The 12,895-nt window shown below is 45.4% G+C and overlaps 1 protein-coding gene across 8 annotated transcripts in view; it reads left to right on the top strand.

The window, feature by feature from the left end:
• The window catches only part of PHF21A (PHD finger protein 21A), a 136,983-nt gene extending 124,191 nt beyond the window's left edge, over positions 1 to 12,792 (top strand). For 6 of the 8 annotated variants that reach the window (XM_054068692.1, XM_054068690.1, XM_054068691.1 and 3 more), the window contains 3 exons: positions 44 to 119; positions 448 to 551; positions 2,448 to 12,792. In XM_054068692.1, the coding sequence (XP_053924667.1) occupies positions 44 to 119; positions 448 to 551; positions 2,448 to 2,702 (435 nt within the window). In that variant the 3' untranslated portion in view covers positions 2,703 to 12,792. The remainder of the gene's footprint in view (positions 1 to 43; positions 120 to 447; positions 552 to 2,447) is intronic. The other 2 variants (XM_054068688.1, XM_054068689.1) reach the window with 1 other exon arrangement.
• Positions 12,793 to 12,895: the final 103 nt, after the last annotated feature.

Below are 12,895 nucleotides of genomic sequence, written 5' to 3'. Positions count from 1 at the left end.
ATAGGTTGTATACCAGCTAAATCTCAGAACACTTCTTTTTCAGATGCTAAAGAAGGAAGAAGCAATCCCGTGGCCAGGAACTTTAGCAATTGTTCATTCATATATTGCGTATAAAGCAGGTAGGAAAATGGAGAACAACATTTTTGTTTCGCTTTTAATAACAGAAGATGTTACTTTGGGAATTGGATAGAATGGTACTTCCTTTACAAAAGAAAATTAAAAGGGAAGACCCTTAATCACTAGTGAATTGAAAATAGCAGTCTAAATACTTGTGAAGCCTTCTGTGATGCTTGTGTATGTAGGTGACATTTTGGGGTGATTTAGTACACAGCTTGTTGAATTGACTTTAAACACAATTACCCTCTTCAACATGAAGCAGTTTAGACCCTCTGTCCACTGTTGTAACAGGAACATTTTAAATATTCTGATTAATATTCTGTTTTGCAGCAAAAGAAGAGGAAAAACAGAAACTACTTAAATGGAGTTCAGATTTAAAACAGGAAAGAGAACAACTAGAGCAGAAGGTCAAACAGCTCAGCAATTCTATAACAGTGAGTATTGCCTTACCAATAACTCTGCACCTGTGTTCCTGTACCAGAATGCAGAGAGAAAACCAGAGTGCCTCCATGTGCTAGACCTGTCTTGCAGTGGATTTATTGAGAATTGAGTGAGCATTTTCCTTTGCTTTTTAGGACTTTGGGCAGCAGGAATGAAATGCAGGCAACGTATACTTATATTGAGTCACTTACTCATGATCCATGGTGACTATATATTGTAGACATGCAGTGACCTATAGTATCACCAGGTGACAGACATGACCTAGAACATTTTTGTCTGTGAGCAGGAGATTAAGTCAAATTCTCTAGTGGCTCACTTAAATAAGAATGGTTGGGCCTCTGTTTATAATAAGAGTTACAGTCTTGATGGGCTTTCCAGACCTTCCTGATCCAAAAGTGACCATTTATTCATGACTGACTCGCAGGCCCTTGACATGTTGCCTTGACAGTCAGCAGTTGGACACTGTGCATTCCGTGCTTCTGAATAATATTAATTAGACGGTGTTATATTTCAAACTAGAAGCTGTAGTTTCTACCTTATTTTATCACAGTAATTGGAGCATACATATTAATCTGTTCTTTCTTCTCATCTTAATAGGCAAATTAGGCTCTTGAGTTGCCAGTGTAAAGTTTGAGCCCCTCAGTGAAGCCTTCATCAGTATCACAGAATGAAAAACACTGAAATCTCTTACGTGGCGGCATCTGTGAGGCTGGATGCATAAATACAGACTTTTCTTTTTGAATTCCCAGTCTGCCTGTCTTTACCTATTAGAACAAAAATATCCCATGTTTAAAGATCCCTAAATGCTGATGATATAAATAAAAAGATTGTCAGCAAAGAAGTGGTAAGAGGTGCTTGTTGGCAGTTCTGCAGACTGTCACCTTTGAGTTAGCAGTAGCTGGGCATAACCTAGGCCAATGCAACTCCCTAACATAAGGGATTGACAGTAGATAAGGTGAATGTTGTTCTTTTTTTTCTCCGATTGAGTCATTGTTTATACTTTCATTGGAACTGTCCAAAAGAAAGAGACATTAGGTCTAAATTTTTTTGTATTTTTATGATGCCACAGGCTGTGTGTGAAAATAGTAAAGCTGAAACCAACAGTGTCTGCAGATCAGCATGGATAAAGTTTTAAAAAAAATTTAGGAACGTTGCCATCTTCATGTAAGAAAATGGATGTGACAGACATAGCTACCATCTTCTCCTTTTTGAGAGTTTCAAACAGATATAAGCAGTTTTTCACCCTTGAAACACCACTGGTGATATGTTTTCAAAGTTATCTTACCCTGACTCTTAACTGATAAGCTAGCTAGGTTACTAACACTTCTGAGAGAAGAAAGTGGCGACAAACCAAGATTTTCCAATGAAGAAAGGCTTGTTTTTCTTTTCAAGTGCCTCTTTATTTATTGAGAGGAGGAAGTGATGTTCCAGCTAAAAATGTATGTGAAAGCAAAGGCTACATCCCATTAGCGGCATGCACACATGCTGCCAGCAGTCAGCTGCAGCAGGATGCCTGAGTTTGCAGATCTGAGCTGAAGAAATTTCAGCTATGCAATACTAGTAGGAAAATAATAAGAACATATACTTGGAAGTTCCCCTTCAAAAGAAACACAAAAGGATGGACCTGTTGGTGTGGATTTGCACAATACCTTGAGATGAAAGGGGGCCATACTAGCTGACAGCTATGTACTAGCAATTTAATTCCTCAGCCTGCAAATACGAATTCTGCTGTGAACTCAGCACCAAGACTTTTTCATCTAGGCTGAGAAAGTGAAATTGTAGCTCCAGTCTTTTCTGTGTGTGTTTACATCTGTGAACATCATATTCCTTCTCTTACCTTCTTTAATTCATAAGCTTGTACTTATTACTCCTTTTCTCTTTTACTGCAGAAATGCATGGAAATGAAGAATACTATCCTTGCAAAACAGAAGGAGATGCACAGCTCCTTGGAGAAGGTAAAACAGCTGATCCGCCTCATCCAAGGCATCGACCTTTCAAAACCCATAAACTCTGAGGTCAATTCAGTAGCCATCTCCAATGGCATGGACTCCACTAACAATACTAATGCTGCCACCTCCACCTTAGCCCACTCCCCTTCCCAGAGCTGCATGGTGAACTGTAACAAGGGCGATGAGACTAAATAACACAGTGAAGTTAAGAAGGAGCCAAGGGAGGTGGCGGCGAGGAGGAAGAGCAAAATAATGAAACTCTAGAAAAGCAAAACCGGATTTCTTCTGGAAAGTGCAGAATTCTTTAGTTCTTTGGTTCCAGAGAGAGCGTGAAGATGCTTGTGCCAGGCGGCACCGGAGTTTGCCAATTGATCCTTCTTATTCTGTGTGTACATGCAAAGTTTGGATCATAATACATGAATAGTGCCAGCTGGGGGTTCTTTGCCAGCACCATGCCAAGTGAAATAATATATTTACTCTCTCTATATTTTACACCAGTGTGTGCCTGCAGCAGCCTCCACAGCCACTATAGGTTTGTTTTATTTTTGTTTGGGATGAGGAGCAGGGATGAGGGAGGAGAGCAGGTTTCAAATCCTTATTTGCAGAACAGTTTGTTTAGCTAGGGGAAAACAAAAATAAGTCCAAAGAGCCTGTGGGCTTTTCCTGTTTCTAAACTCTCAGTACTATTAAACCAAAAAAACAGAAATATAAATTATCAAATCCCAGTGCCCAGAAGGGACAAGTCTATCAAATAAGCAGTATTTACTATTGTTTAGACAGGAGATATACAAAAGGAAAGGAGATGGACTTTTCACTGAGTAACCAGCACATGTACAGGCTGAGGATCCACTGTCCCTACAGCTTTGGGTTAACCCTATTTCTCCACATTAAACGATAGACATTCTTCACAGGATTGGTTTGGGTCTTCACACTCATCCAGAAAGCCTATGTTGGGAATGGGAAAATAGATGGCCAGAATCCAGGGTCAACTTGGAGCATTGGACGGAGCTGTCCCAAGAGAAAATGTGCATTGATTACTTGAAAATGATATTCCAACCCTTTTCTATATTTATAAACAGCAAAGGTATCCTGAACAACATAGCACATGACCCAGATGTGTGAACTGAACAGAGAAATGTCCTTTTCTTTCACTTCCTTTCTCTTCTTTTGGTAACAAGAACTAAATAAGGAATAGAAAAGCTGTTTTTCAGGCTGACAGTCTAATTAAAGAGGTAGATGGGACCTTGCATGGTATAGATTAGAAGTAATAGTGTCAGTGAGATACAGTGAGTCTTTGTGAGTCCTTGTGTCATCGTTTTGGGCACTGTTTTTTTATGCAAGGGCAAAATCTTTGTATCTGGGGGAAAAAAAACAACTTTTTTAAATTAAAAAGGAAAATAAAAGATATTGAGGTCTTCCTAGTGTTACTTAAAATAAGATCAAGGTAAGAAACATTGTAAAAAAAAAAATACAAAAGTGCTATTTGTTTCCTAAACAAGTGATTTCTATTAAAAAGGTGTCAGAACTGGAGAAAATGCTGTGTACTTAGAGTTTTTTAACATAGACTTTGCTTATTTATGATGACATTCTGCTGTGTTTGTGTTTTAAAATCCAATGGGACAGTTTCCATAGAGTATATCATACATGCTACTGGCTAAACTCTGAAGTGAATCACATCCTGCAGTGCTGAATCTCCCTTCTCCTGGAGGATCTGCCAGGCTTATCCCTGCTGTTACCCTATCTCCCGCGTTCTTTCATGTGTTTGTAACCCAGAGAAATGCAGTTGGCAGTGCGCTTGTTTGAGGCTTTTATGGTTTTGTGATATGGACTGATTAGAACTTGAGAATGAAAGATAGTGAGTTGGTTGAACTGAAATCACCTTCTGTTATATCCTCTTGTTTAAGAAGTTCATCCTGTATCTTTTCACTCTAGGCAGCAAAGCTTGCCTTGTGCTTCCTGTTACTGGGGATCTGTCTCAGTTGACAATACTCATTCTGGTTGCTTAGGGTTGTGTCCCAGAGATGCCTAGTTTCACCACTGCATATATACGTTTGAGCAAACCCTGTTTCCACTGGAAGCACTGGGAAAACTCCCTTTGCTTCCAGTGGGAGCAGAGTTGAGCCACTACACACACAATGTGAGGCAGAGTCCCTGATGTGGTGCCCTTGAGAGCATGCATTGGGTGGTGAGGCAGACTTGCTCAGCTGTTTCTAGTGGAAGATAGAAAAGCTTTGGATTTCAAGAATGCATTTCTGAGCAAGAAGTGAATACTCTAGACACTACATAGCCTGAGAGAATCTCTTTGCTGCCATAGCCAAGTATGCTTCTGTGGGATTCTTGGAGCTGTTTTCTTCCCTCTCCTTTAGGTTGCCCTTCTGCCCTTTAAGGACTTTTCTTCCTTCTGTCAGTGTGCACTATTTTCAGCTCTGAGCTCAGAAATGATATCCCCAGTTCTCATGTCTGTCTGTACTTGGGAAAGTGACTCTTATGTGCACTTCTCAGCTAAACCTGTGATAAACTTGACTCTGCCTTTTGATGTTTGAGTTCTTTTCTGGAACTAGCAGAGCTGGAAGGACAAGTTAGCACAAGTGGCAGGGACACAGCTGGGCAGATGACATAAAAACTGATCGAACTAACAGTGCCCTTGTATCAGCCCAGTTACCAACGGGGTCATAACCATAGGGCAACACCAGGCCAGCAGCGCAGAGCATTTAAACAAAGATCTGTGTATTTCAAGAGATGATAAAACAAACTGAACGTGAGCATTCTTTCTTTAGAGTATGAGCCAGCAACTAACGGCCAGATACTCAGGAGAGACTGCCTTTTAGGCCAGGTTGTTCTCTAGTTGGCCACTTGGGTAATTCTTAACATCACCTTCTGCAGCATCCAGTACGTTCCTGTTAAAGAGACAGTCTCTAGGGATAGGTATGCTTAGTCACCATGATTTGATGTTCTTATTTCTGGTGTTTTCTTCTGAGCTCTCTTGGAAGCACTGCACTATTTGGGGATAGCAAGCTGTGCCTGAAGACTTGATAGTCCTGTTTTCTTTGCCTATTCAGGGGTGGATGGAAGTGAAATTCACTGGTAGCTGTTTCTAAATTTGAGCGCGGTTAACCAGCCAGGAGATGTTAAAACAGCTACTACTGCTTTTCTGAGCATCTGCTTGTCTGCAGAACGTGACTGGATAAGTGTAGACTCTTATGTCCGTTTTCTTACAGTATTTGTGTCCCAAACTGTAAAAGGACACCTTCAGTTAATCATTACCTGGCAGAGAAATTATCGTAACTCAGACTTTTCAATGCTGCTAGGTAGTTGCCTTTCCCTCTCATTGATCCTGCTTGGATGCTTTTCTTCCTGGCTCTGCAGCATTATCTGTCAAGAGGCAAGGAGCATTCCCAGGGCTGCGCTGACACTGGCAATGATGCTGCTATATGGACACAAGTAAATTACAGTTACAGTTAGTAACTGTAGGATGGAAGGGGAATTTGCATTGGCTAAATACAGAGTAAAGTGGTTTCCTTTCTAACTGCTTTAAGAGGTTCCAGTCAAGGGAGAAATTGAAACTCTGACTGCTTAAAGCTCAAGCTTGCCTTCTGGATTGGGATTGGTTTAGGTTTTTTTCTCACATAGTATTTGAGGTAAAGTGAGTTTGTACTAAAACTTCTGCTGTCTGGAAAGCTGTAATGACTGGCATTTTGTATTTCTAAACCCACTATCAAGATAGTAACCAGTTCTTACGTCATTGCTTTTCATTGGTGGGAAATAAGTGGCTTTTAAATCTCCTATAAAGGAAGAGGTGAGACCACAGAGGAAGCCCATATCAGAGATGTTTCTCAGCCTAGTTCTAAGGGCTTTAAGATACCACCCTGCTCTTTGCTCAGAAATAGAGTATGCATTGAAGAAGTAGTTCTTTCCCTTCTCCTTGCAATCTGTTCTTTAAACAGCTGGACGGGAGTGTTGTGATCAGAGTGGGAGGGTAAGCATGTGACCTGGCTAGGAGAATTAGTATTATCATTAGTATTCTCATTATCTTCATTTAGAGACAGCAGTGGGTTTAGGGCTGTACAAAGCACGGTGAAGGCAATACTTCTAGGGATGATTGGCAGGCAGGGTGAGTAGCATGGATGTTTCTTCAAGGACATAGTTAGCTGGGAGTTACCATGGTGGTGGAGTGAAGTAATGGTTTGCATGAGCAAAACAAGGACCTTGTTCTTTGTTGCACACAAGTTTTGATCAGTGGGGATATGTATTAAAAGCTGCTAACTTAGAAATTTAAGAGGTGATAATTTTATGGGCAGGTCTGTTGGTTTTGTTGTTGGTAGGAAAAACAATGTAGTATTTCATCCTTCCTAGCTGATGGGCTTAAGAAAGCAAATCTATCTTCCAGCTGTCTAGAAATGTGTACCCTAATTCTGACCACCGTGGCTTCCAATCATCTTCTTCCTCACGCAGTTGCAGAGACAGCCCTAAAAGCAGCCACGGTCAGTGTTCTGGAGGACCCAGAGTGAAATCTCAGTCTTGGCCCCACCAGGCTGTGGCACCCCACAGGACAGGGAGTAAATTCTGGTATTTCATTCCCATGTGGATGTAGTGGAAAACACTTGTGAATTAGCAGTGCACATATTTCTCTTTCTTTTTTTCTCCAGCTGGGTTGCATCCTTCCCTCTTTGTTTCTGAAGCACTAATGATGAATACATGTTTTTTAATGAAACTTGTTTTTAAAATATCATATTCAGATGTCAAACCAAAATTCACACTTTTACTGGGAGCCTCTTTCAGTGAGCTGCTTGGATAACCATCCAAGTACTGATGCTACACTTCTTGTGGATCATGCCTCTTCGGGCAGAATTTGTTGTGTCTTTTCAAAGCTGTTTTGACCTTCACCTCTGTTTGTGATTCTGAAGATCCAGGGCAAGTTCAGCCTTGCTGGATTGCTGAAGAGAGTTTTTTAGCTGGTGTGTAGAAACTCTTCAGGAGACTCAGGAGCCTGGAGAAAGAGGAAGATGTTTTGTCATGCAGCTATTTCATTTGGCGCTTAGGCTTGCCTGGCCAACAAACTACCTCAGCAAAGGCCATTCCCAAGCGCTATGTGGATTCTGTAGTTTCTGGCATTCAGAAGGCAAAAGATCTTCAAAGAACCCTTCCAACAGCCAGCTAGGTACTGATCTCTGGGGGAACGTGGTCATACCTGGACCAGGGAATTCTCTGAAAATCAGGTGGGATCAGGAAAACACAAGAGCTGTAGACATCTTGTCTCCAGATTATTGCCGTCTTACTCAGATCCTTCCTTAAGCCTCAGTCCTGGTTGTAACAGCTACAGAATGGAATGTAATACTTGAAAACTATGACTCTCTCTCTATCCTTTACCTTTAGCTACCATTTCCCCCATGTTTATCTTTTATCTGGGACAAGAACTTTCTGCATCATTGTGTCTTGTATAGGCTGAGCACATAGTTGAAACTTGCCAATAAAGAAAATTATTTATACCATGCACTGGTAAGCTTGGTAATTATAGAGCCATGAAAAGACAAATGCCTCTCCTAGAGATTAATATAGGATGTGGTCTTGTTTCAGAAAGCCAAGTCCTTACCTGTGTGAGGATCTGTTTGTATCCCATGTCAGTATTACTAAACTACCTGAGCAGTGAATGAAAACAGACTCGCCAAGAGCGTTGGTGCTGTGGAGGTGGCTGTGCTGCTGGAGTCTGTTGTTTGAGAACAGATGGGCCAGGGCATCTCCTCTCCCCTGGCCAGAGGTGAGTGCTGCAGGGACAAAGGAAAGGACAAAAGCCCCTTGAGAAGCAAGGGCAGTGAGAAAGGTGTACAGGGCTGGAGGCAGATGAGAGGAAGGAGGGAAGCAGGAGAAGCAAAAGAAAGGAGGATTAGGTGGGGTACAGCAGAGCAGAGAGAAGAAATGGAAAGAGATGAGAAGGAGAGAAAGGCTGGGAAAAATCCAGGAGTGGAACAGGGCTCTGTTGTGAGGAGATGGGTATCCTTGCAGTTACAGAGTTTGAAAGTACAATGGGAAGACTAAAAGGCTCTTTATCCTACCTCGATTTCTGACTTGGGTTGATCTGTATTCCAAAAGGACCGAGTGTGGTGGGAGAAAAGAGCTTCTGAGCTGCAGATGGGGAAGGAAGTGGGCACTAAGTCAACCCTAGCTGTGTTTCTGCTGCCGAGTCATCCTATCCTGACCAGAGCCTTATTTGACTTCTGTGCTACAGTGTGGGACAAGACACATCAAGTAGACCTTTAGGCAGCCAGAGCCTACTCTAATCTGGACTGAATTAAAACCTTCCCTGGCTAGAGATAGTCCTGGGACTGACCAAAGGTTCAGCTCACCAGTGTGCACCTTCCTACTTCTAGTGTCATGATCAGCCTAGTCAAAACCACTATCAGCTTCCAGAGGTCCTGGTCCTGAGTGAGTGGAGGAGATTGTGCCAGGCAGGACCTGTGATTCAGGTACTTCTCAGCTGTCTCTTAGAGTATGTATGCAAGGTTCTTGTTCTCTGGGCCATCACATCTGGCAGTTCTGTGCCAAAACTCACCTGTGCAGCGATGCCTCCCTATTTTCTTAGGATCTGGTTTATTTAGGGACATGTATAGAAAGGCAGTTCACCAAAGAGCTAGACACGGCCACATGTAATTTTAACATAACCCTTCAGGAGCGGAGCACCTGCATCCAGGCTACAGGAAGGAACAGCCCATGGGTCACCCTCCTGGGAGAATGGCTGTCCCAGCTCTGCTGCACTAGCAGGGAGTAAGCTCTGTTTCTGTTCTCCTTTGCTCTGTAATATCCAAGCAGGTGTCAACTGCTTCAGACACAAACTAAGCCCAGGCCCCTTCTAGGCAGGAGGAAGTACTGAAAGGCCTCTACTATTCAGAGTGTCTGGGGAACTCAAAAACCTCGTAAGCTTTCCTCTGTCCTGGGTGGGGAGGTGGCATGGAAAGGCAGCAGCAGCAGTGAGCAGTGTCAGTCTGCTGGCGGTTGCAGAGTTTTCACACCTGGGGCATTCGCATCTTTCTTCTTTTCCCAAAATTTACAGTGGCAAATATAAGACCTTGACCAATTCCTGCCCTTTTGCTGCCTACCTGCTTTTATCTGTGTTGTTGGGAAAGAAGTGAAATGGTGTTGCCTTTGAGCTTCGAGAAAGCCCTTTTCTTAGTGAGCAACCAAAACAGCCTTGGGATTGAAGCTCAGGCAGGGAAGGGAGGCAGCGGCTTACGCAGGTCCAGCGCTGGCACAGGCCAGCTCCCAGGGCTGTGTGCAGCAGCCGCCCTGGGTTTTGGATCCCCAGGGCTGTGGGTTGATACTGCAGCAGCACTGGGAAGATGCTGTGCCCAAGCAAGCAAGGGCAGGGGCTCCCCTTGCTCCTTATCCAGACCTATCAGGCAGGGCTTGCCAAAACTGAGGCGGGGAGGGTGCTTATTTAGAAAAGAAAGGAAGAATCCCTCTGTGCCTCATGTTCCCCTCTGTAAAGCGTGTACCAGCAGTTCTGACACTGCAAGAGCTGTTTTTCTTGGGCTGCAGGCACTGGGAGCAGGCACTGTTGAAAGAAAAGGTACGGTCGTGCTCCATGCTGGATGCGGCAAGAGGCTGCGTGTTTCTGCTTGTTCTGGGCTAATGTGTGATTTCTAATCATAGTCTCATATGTTTCTTTACTGTAATTATCACTGGCATCAAAACAGTGATTGACTCTGGAGCCAGGAGTAGCAGCATATCCATCAGCTCTGCCTTCCAGAAGGTACGTTGTCTCCACCTCATTCCTGATGCCATGTGTAACAGGCAGCCAGAGCCCTCCTTAAGGAGAGGGTTTGGTACCACATAAGCCCCTGAGACTCAGACAGCTCCACACAACCAGAGCCAACAGGCAGCCATGCCCCATGGGCTGCTTCACTCCAGTCACAGCTGCAGGGCCCTCCCCAGGCACCCTCTTACACTGGCAGAGGCGTCTTGGCCGCCTCTCATAGTCCCTCAGTAGCAAAGCATGGGTTGCAATCTCCGTTAAGCAAGGACTAAGCAAGGCAAGCCGGAGGAAGACAGCTAGTGCCCAGCGGATCAGGCTCCTGCAGAAGAAGGCAACAACTTTGCTGCATCAACAGTAGTGGAGCCTGTGGTGCAGAGAAGTGGTGGGGAGCTGCTGTTTGCTTGGGAGTGGCTGGTGCCACAGTGGGGTTGCTTCCCATGTGGTGGTTTGTCTTTTGGGGCCTAAGTGGCTCTAATCTGCAGCCACCCACTGCGCTGGCCACAGCCAAAGGCAGGCAGGTCATGAAGGCAGCTCTGCTTGTATAGAGAGAATACTCAGGCCAAGATCATGGCTTCACATTCCTCCCATCATGCCGGCACCATCTCCGTACACTTCTTGATAGCAAACCCTGCCTATGTGCTGTGCTCTGTCCCATCCCCCACACCATTTCACCAAGCTGTAAAGCGGGAGTGCTGGCCTGGGGTCGGAGCATGGGCTGATGCTGATGGGTGCTGTGGCTGAGCCCTGGGCCCTGCCCATCTTCTCCAGGTGCTTTTGGTGAACAGCCCCCAGTTCTGGCGGCACAGCCCCCACCGCAGCCACGGTGCTGTGAGGGATGGTGGCAGCTTCTCTCCTGGCTGGGTTTCTGCACAGCGAAGCTATGGTTCTGCCCTCTGTTAGCTGGTGCCGCCTGTGCTGCCCCTCTCCCCACCAGTTTTGCATCCTCGCAGGCCCTGGTGTAAAATGCCCTTTCTGACTGGTACCACACTGTTGTCACAGAATCACATCATGAGAACACTGACTCAAGAGATGATTTGGGTTTTCTAAATATCTCTGGTTTTTTTAGCCTGATGCTCATAGTGATCTGCAGTCTCTTTGCTGCCTTCAAGTCCCTTGTGGTGTCAGTTTGGGTACAAATGTGTTTAGATTTTAGCAAATTAAAGCTGGGGGAGGGGGAGTTACAGAGCATCTGATCAATTTGTATTTATTTATTTTAACATTTTACTAAATAAAACACAATAAAACTTCTCGTCTCCTTAGCTGCATGTACCAGGTGGGGACAGTGGGTCCCACGGGCCCAGGGGATGGCACGGTGCCTGGGTGCCATCTCCGAAGGAAGGCCCTGGCCCCAGGGGGTGTTTCTGAGCGTGGATCTGCACGATGGCTCTGGTGTGCTCCAGCTCAAGGCTTGCTTTCTTGGCAGGGAGAAGATGAGTAGAGATGAGTTTTAGCTCTAAACCACACTGTGCACGTTAAGAATAATCTCAGCAGGCTTCTCCTCAGTCGTTGCCTCCGGCTGATGACGCCCGGCAGAGGGCACACGGAGACCAAACCTGAGCTGACTTTACTCCAGGTCTTGGAAGCGTTGTCGGCAGGTTTTGGGGGCTAAGGACTGCCCAGGATTGGAAGGATTATCTGAAAATGACCGCACAGAGTCCTTCTGCTGTAGGGACGGCACTATAGAGGCCGAAAAACCTGCTGAGCCAGCATTGCTGTAGCCATCTAATCCTAAAAGAAATGCCCACAAGTGGCCTACTCCATCCCAACGCTGCTCCACCACCCCGTCTCTAGCAGCGAGCAGGCTAAACCGGTCTTGTTGCACAGCGTGGCAGCAGAGCGATATCAGCAAGCGTTGGCTGTATTAAACAAAAGCTGTCTGCAAGAGACGTGTCGGGTGGAGCTGTGCCTGGCTTCAGGGGCACCAGCAACGTCTTTCCAGCCCTTTCCCAAATAAAGCCTCAACAGCTTGTTCCTGGCACACCAGCCTTGTCCTCCCCACCTCCACAGATGCACGGCTGGCACCATTGCGGCCTCAGAGCCAGCTTTCATTCCCAAGACTTGTAATGCCAGTGATATACGTGGGGGGAGAGCCCCACTCAGTCCCAGTGCCTGTGTCACGACCAGAGCTGTCTGTCTGTTCTCCTCGGTGGGTGAGGGGAAGATCCTGGGGGTGCAGCAGCCAGCTCAGCACACTGGCCTCAACACCGAGCCACAGCACAGCCAGAAGAAATAACTTCTCTTCTACTTGGGTGTGACTAAGCTGATTCCATGCCTAAGCCATGAAGCCCCAGGCTCCGTTTAAAGGGTGCTGGCTGTGCAGGCAGGCTGCGCCACCACCCAGGCTGCCAGCCCGGCTGCAACACTGGGAAACGCAGACTTCCTCCGGCTGCAGCCAGAGCTGGCAGGGAACAGTGTGCCTACTACTTGACAACACAGGCATTACTTTCACCTGTGGTCGCTCCCTGCTCCCCATCCCTCCCACTGTGTCAGCCCCAAAGGGAAAAAGCTTCAAATGCACCAGGCAGAGCAAGCCCAGTGATGCTTTTCCCCAGGCAAGGCTCAAGCTACCCCTGCATTGCTCTCCTCACTCCACCTTCCCTCTAAGGAACACGTGCAAGCTCGCAGCAGAAAATAATAACCA

This window comes from Cuculus canorus, chromosome 5, assembly GCF_017976375.1.
Source record: "Cuculus canorus isolate bCucCan1 chromosome 5, bCucCan1.pri, whole genome shotgun sequence".
Taxonomy (NCBI): domain Eukaryota; kingdom Metazoa; phylum Chordata; class Aves; order Cuculiformes; family Cuculidae; genus Cuculus; species Cuculus canorus.
This window is presented reverse-complemented; position numbering and strand designations above follow the sequence as displayed.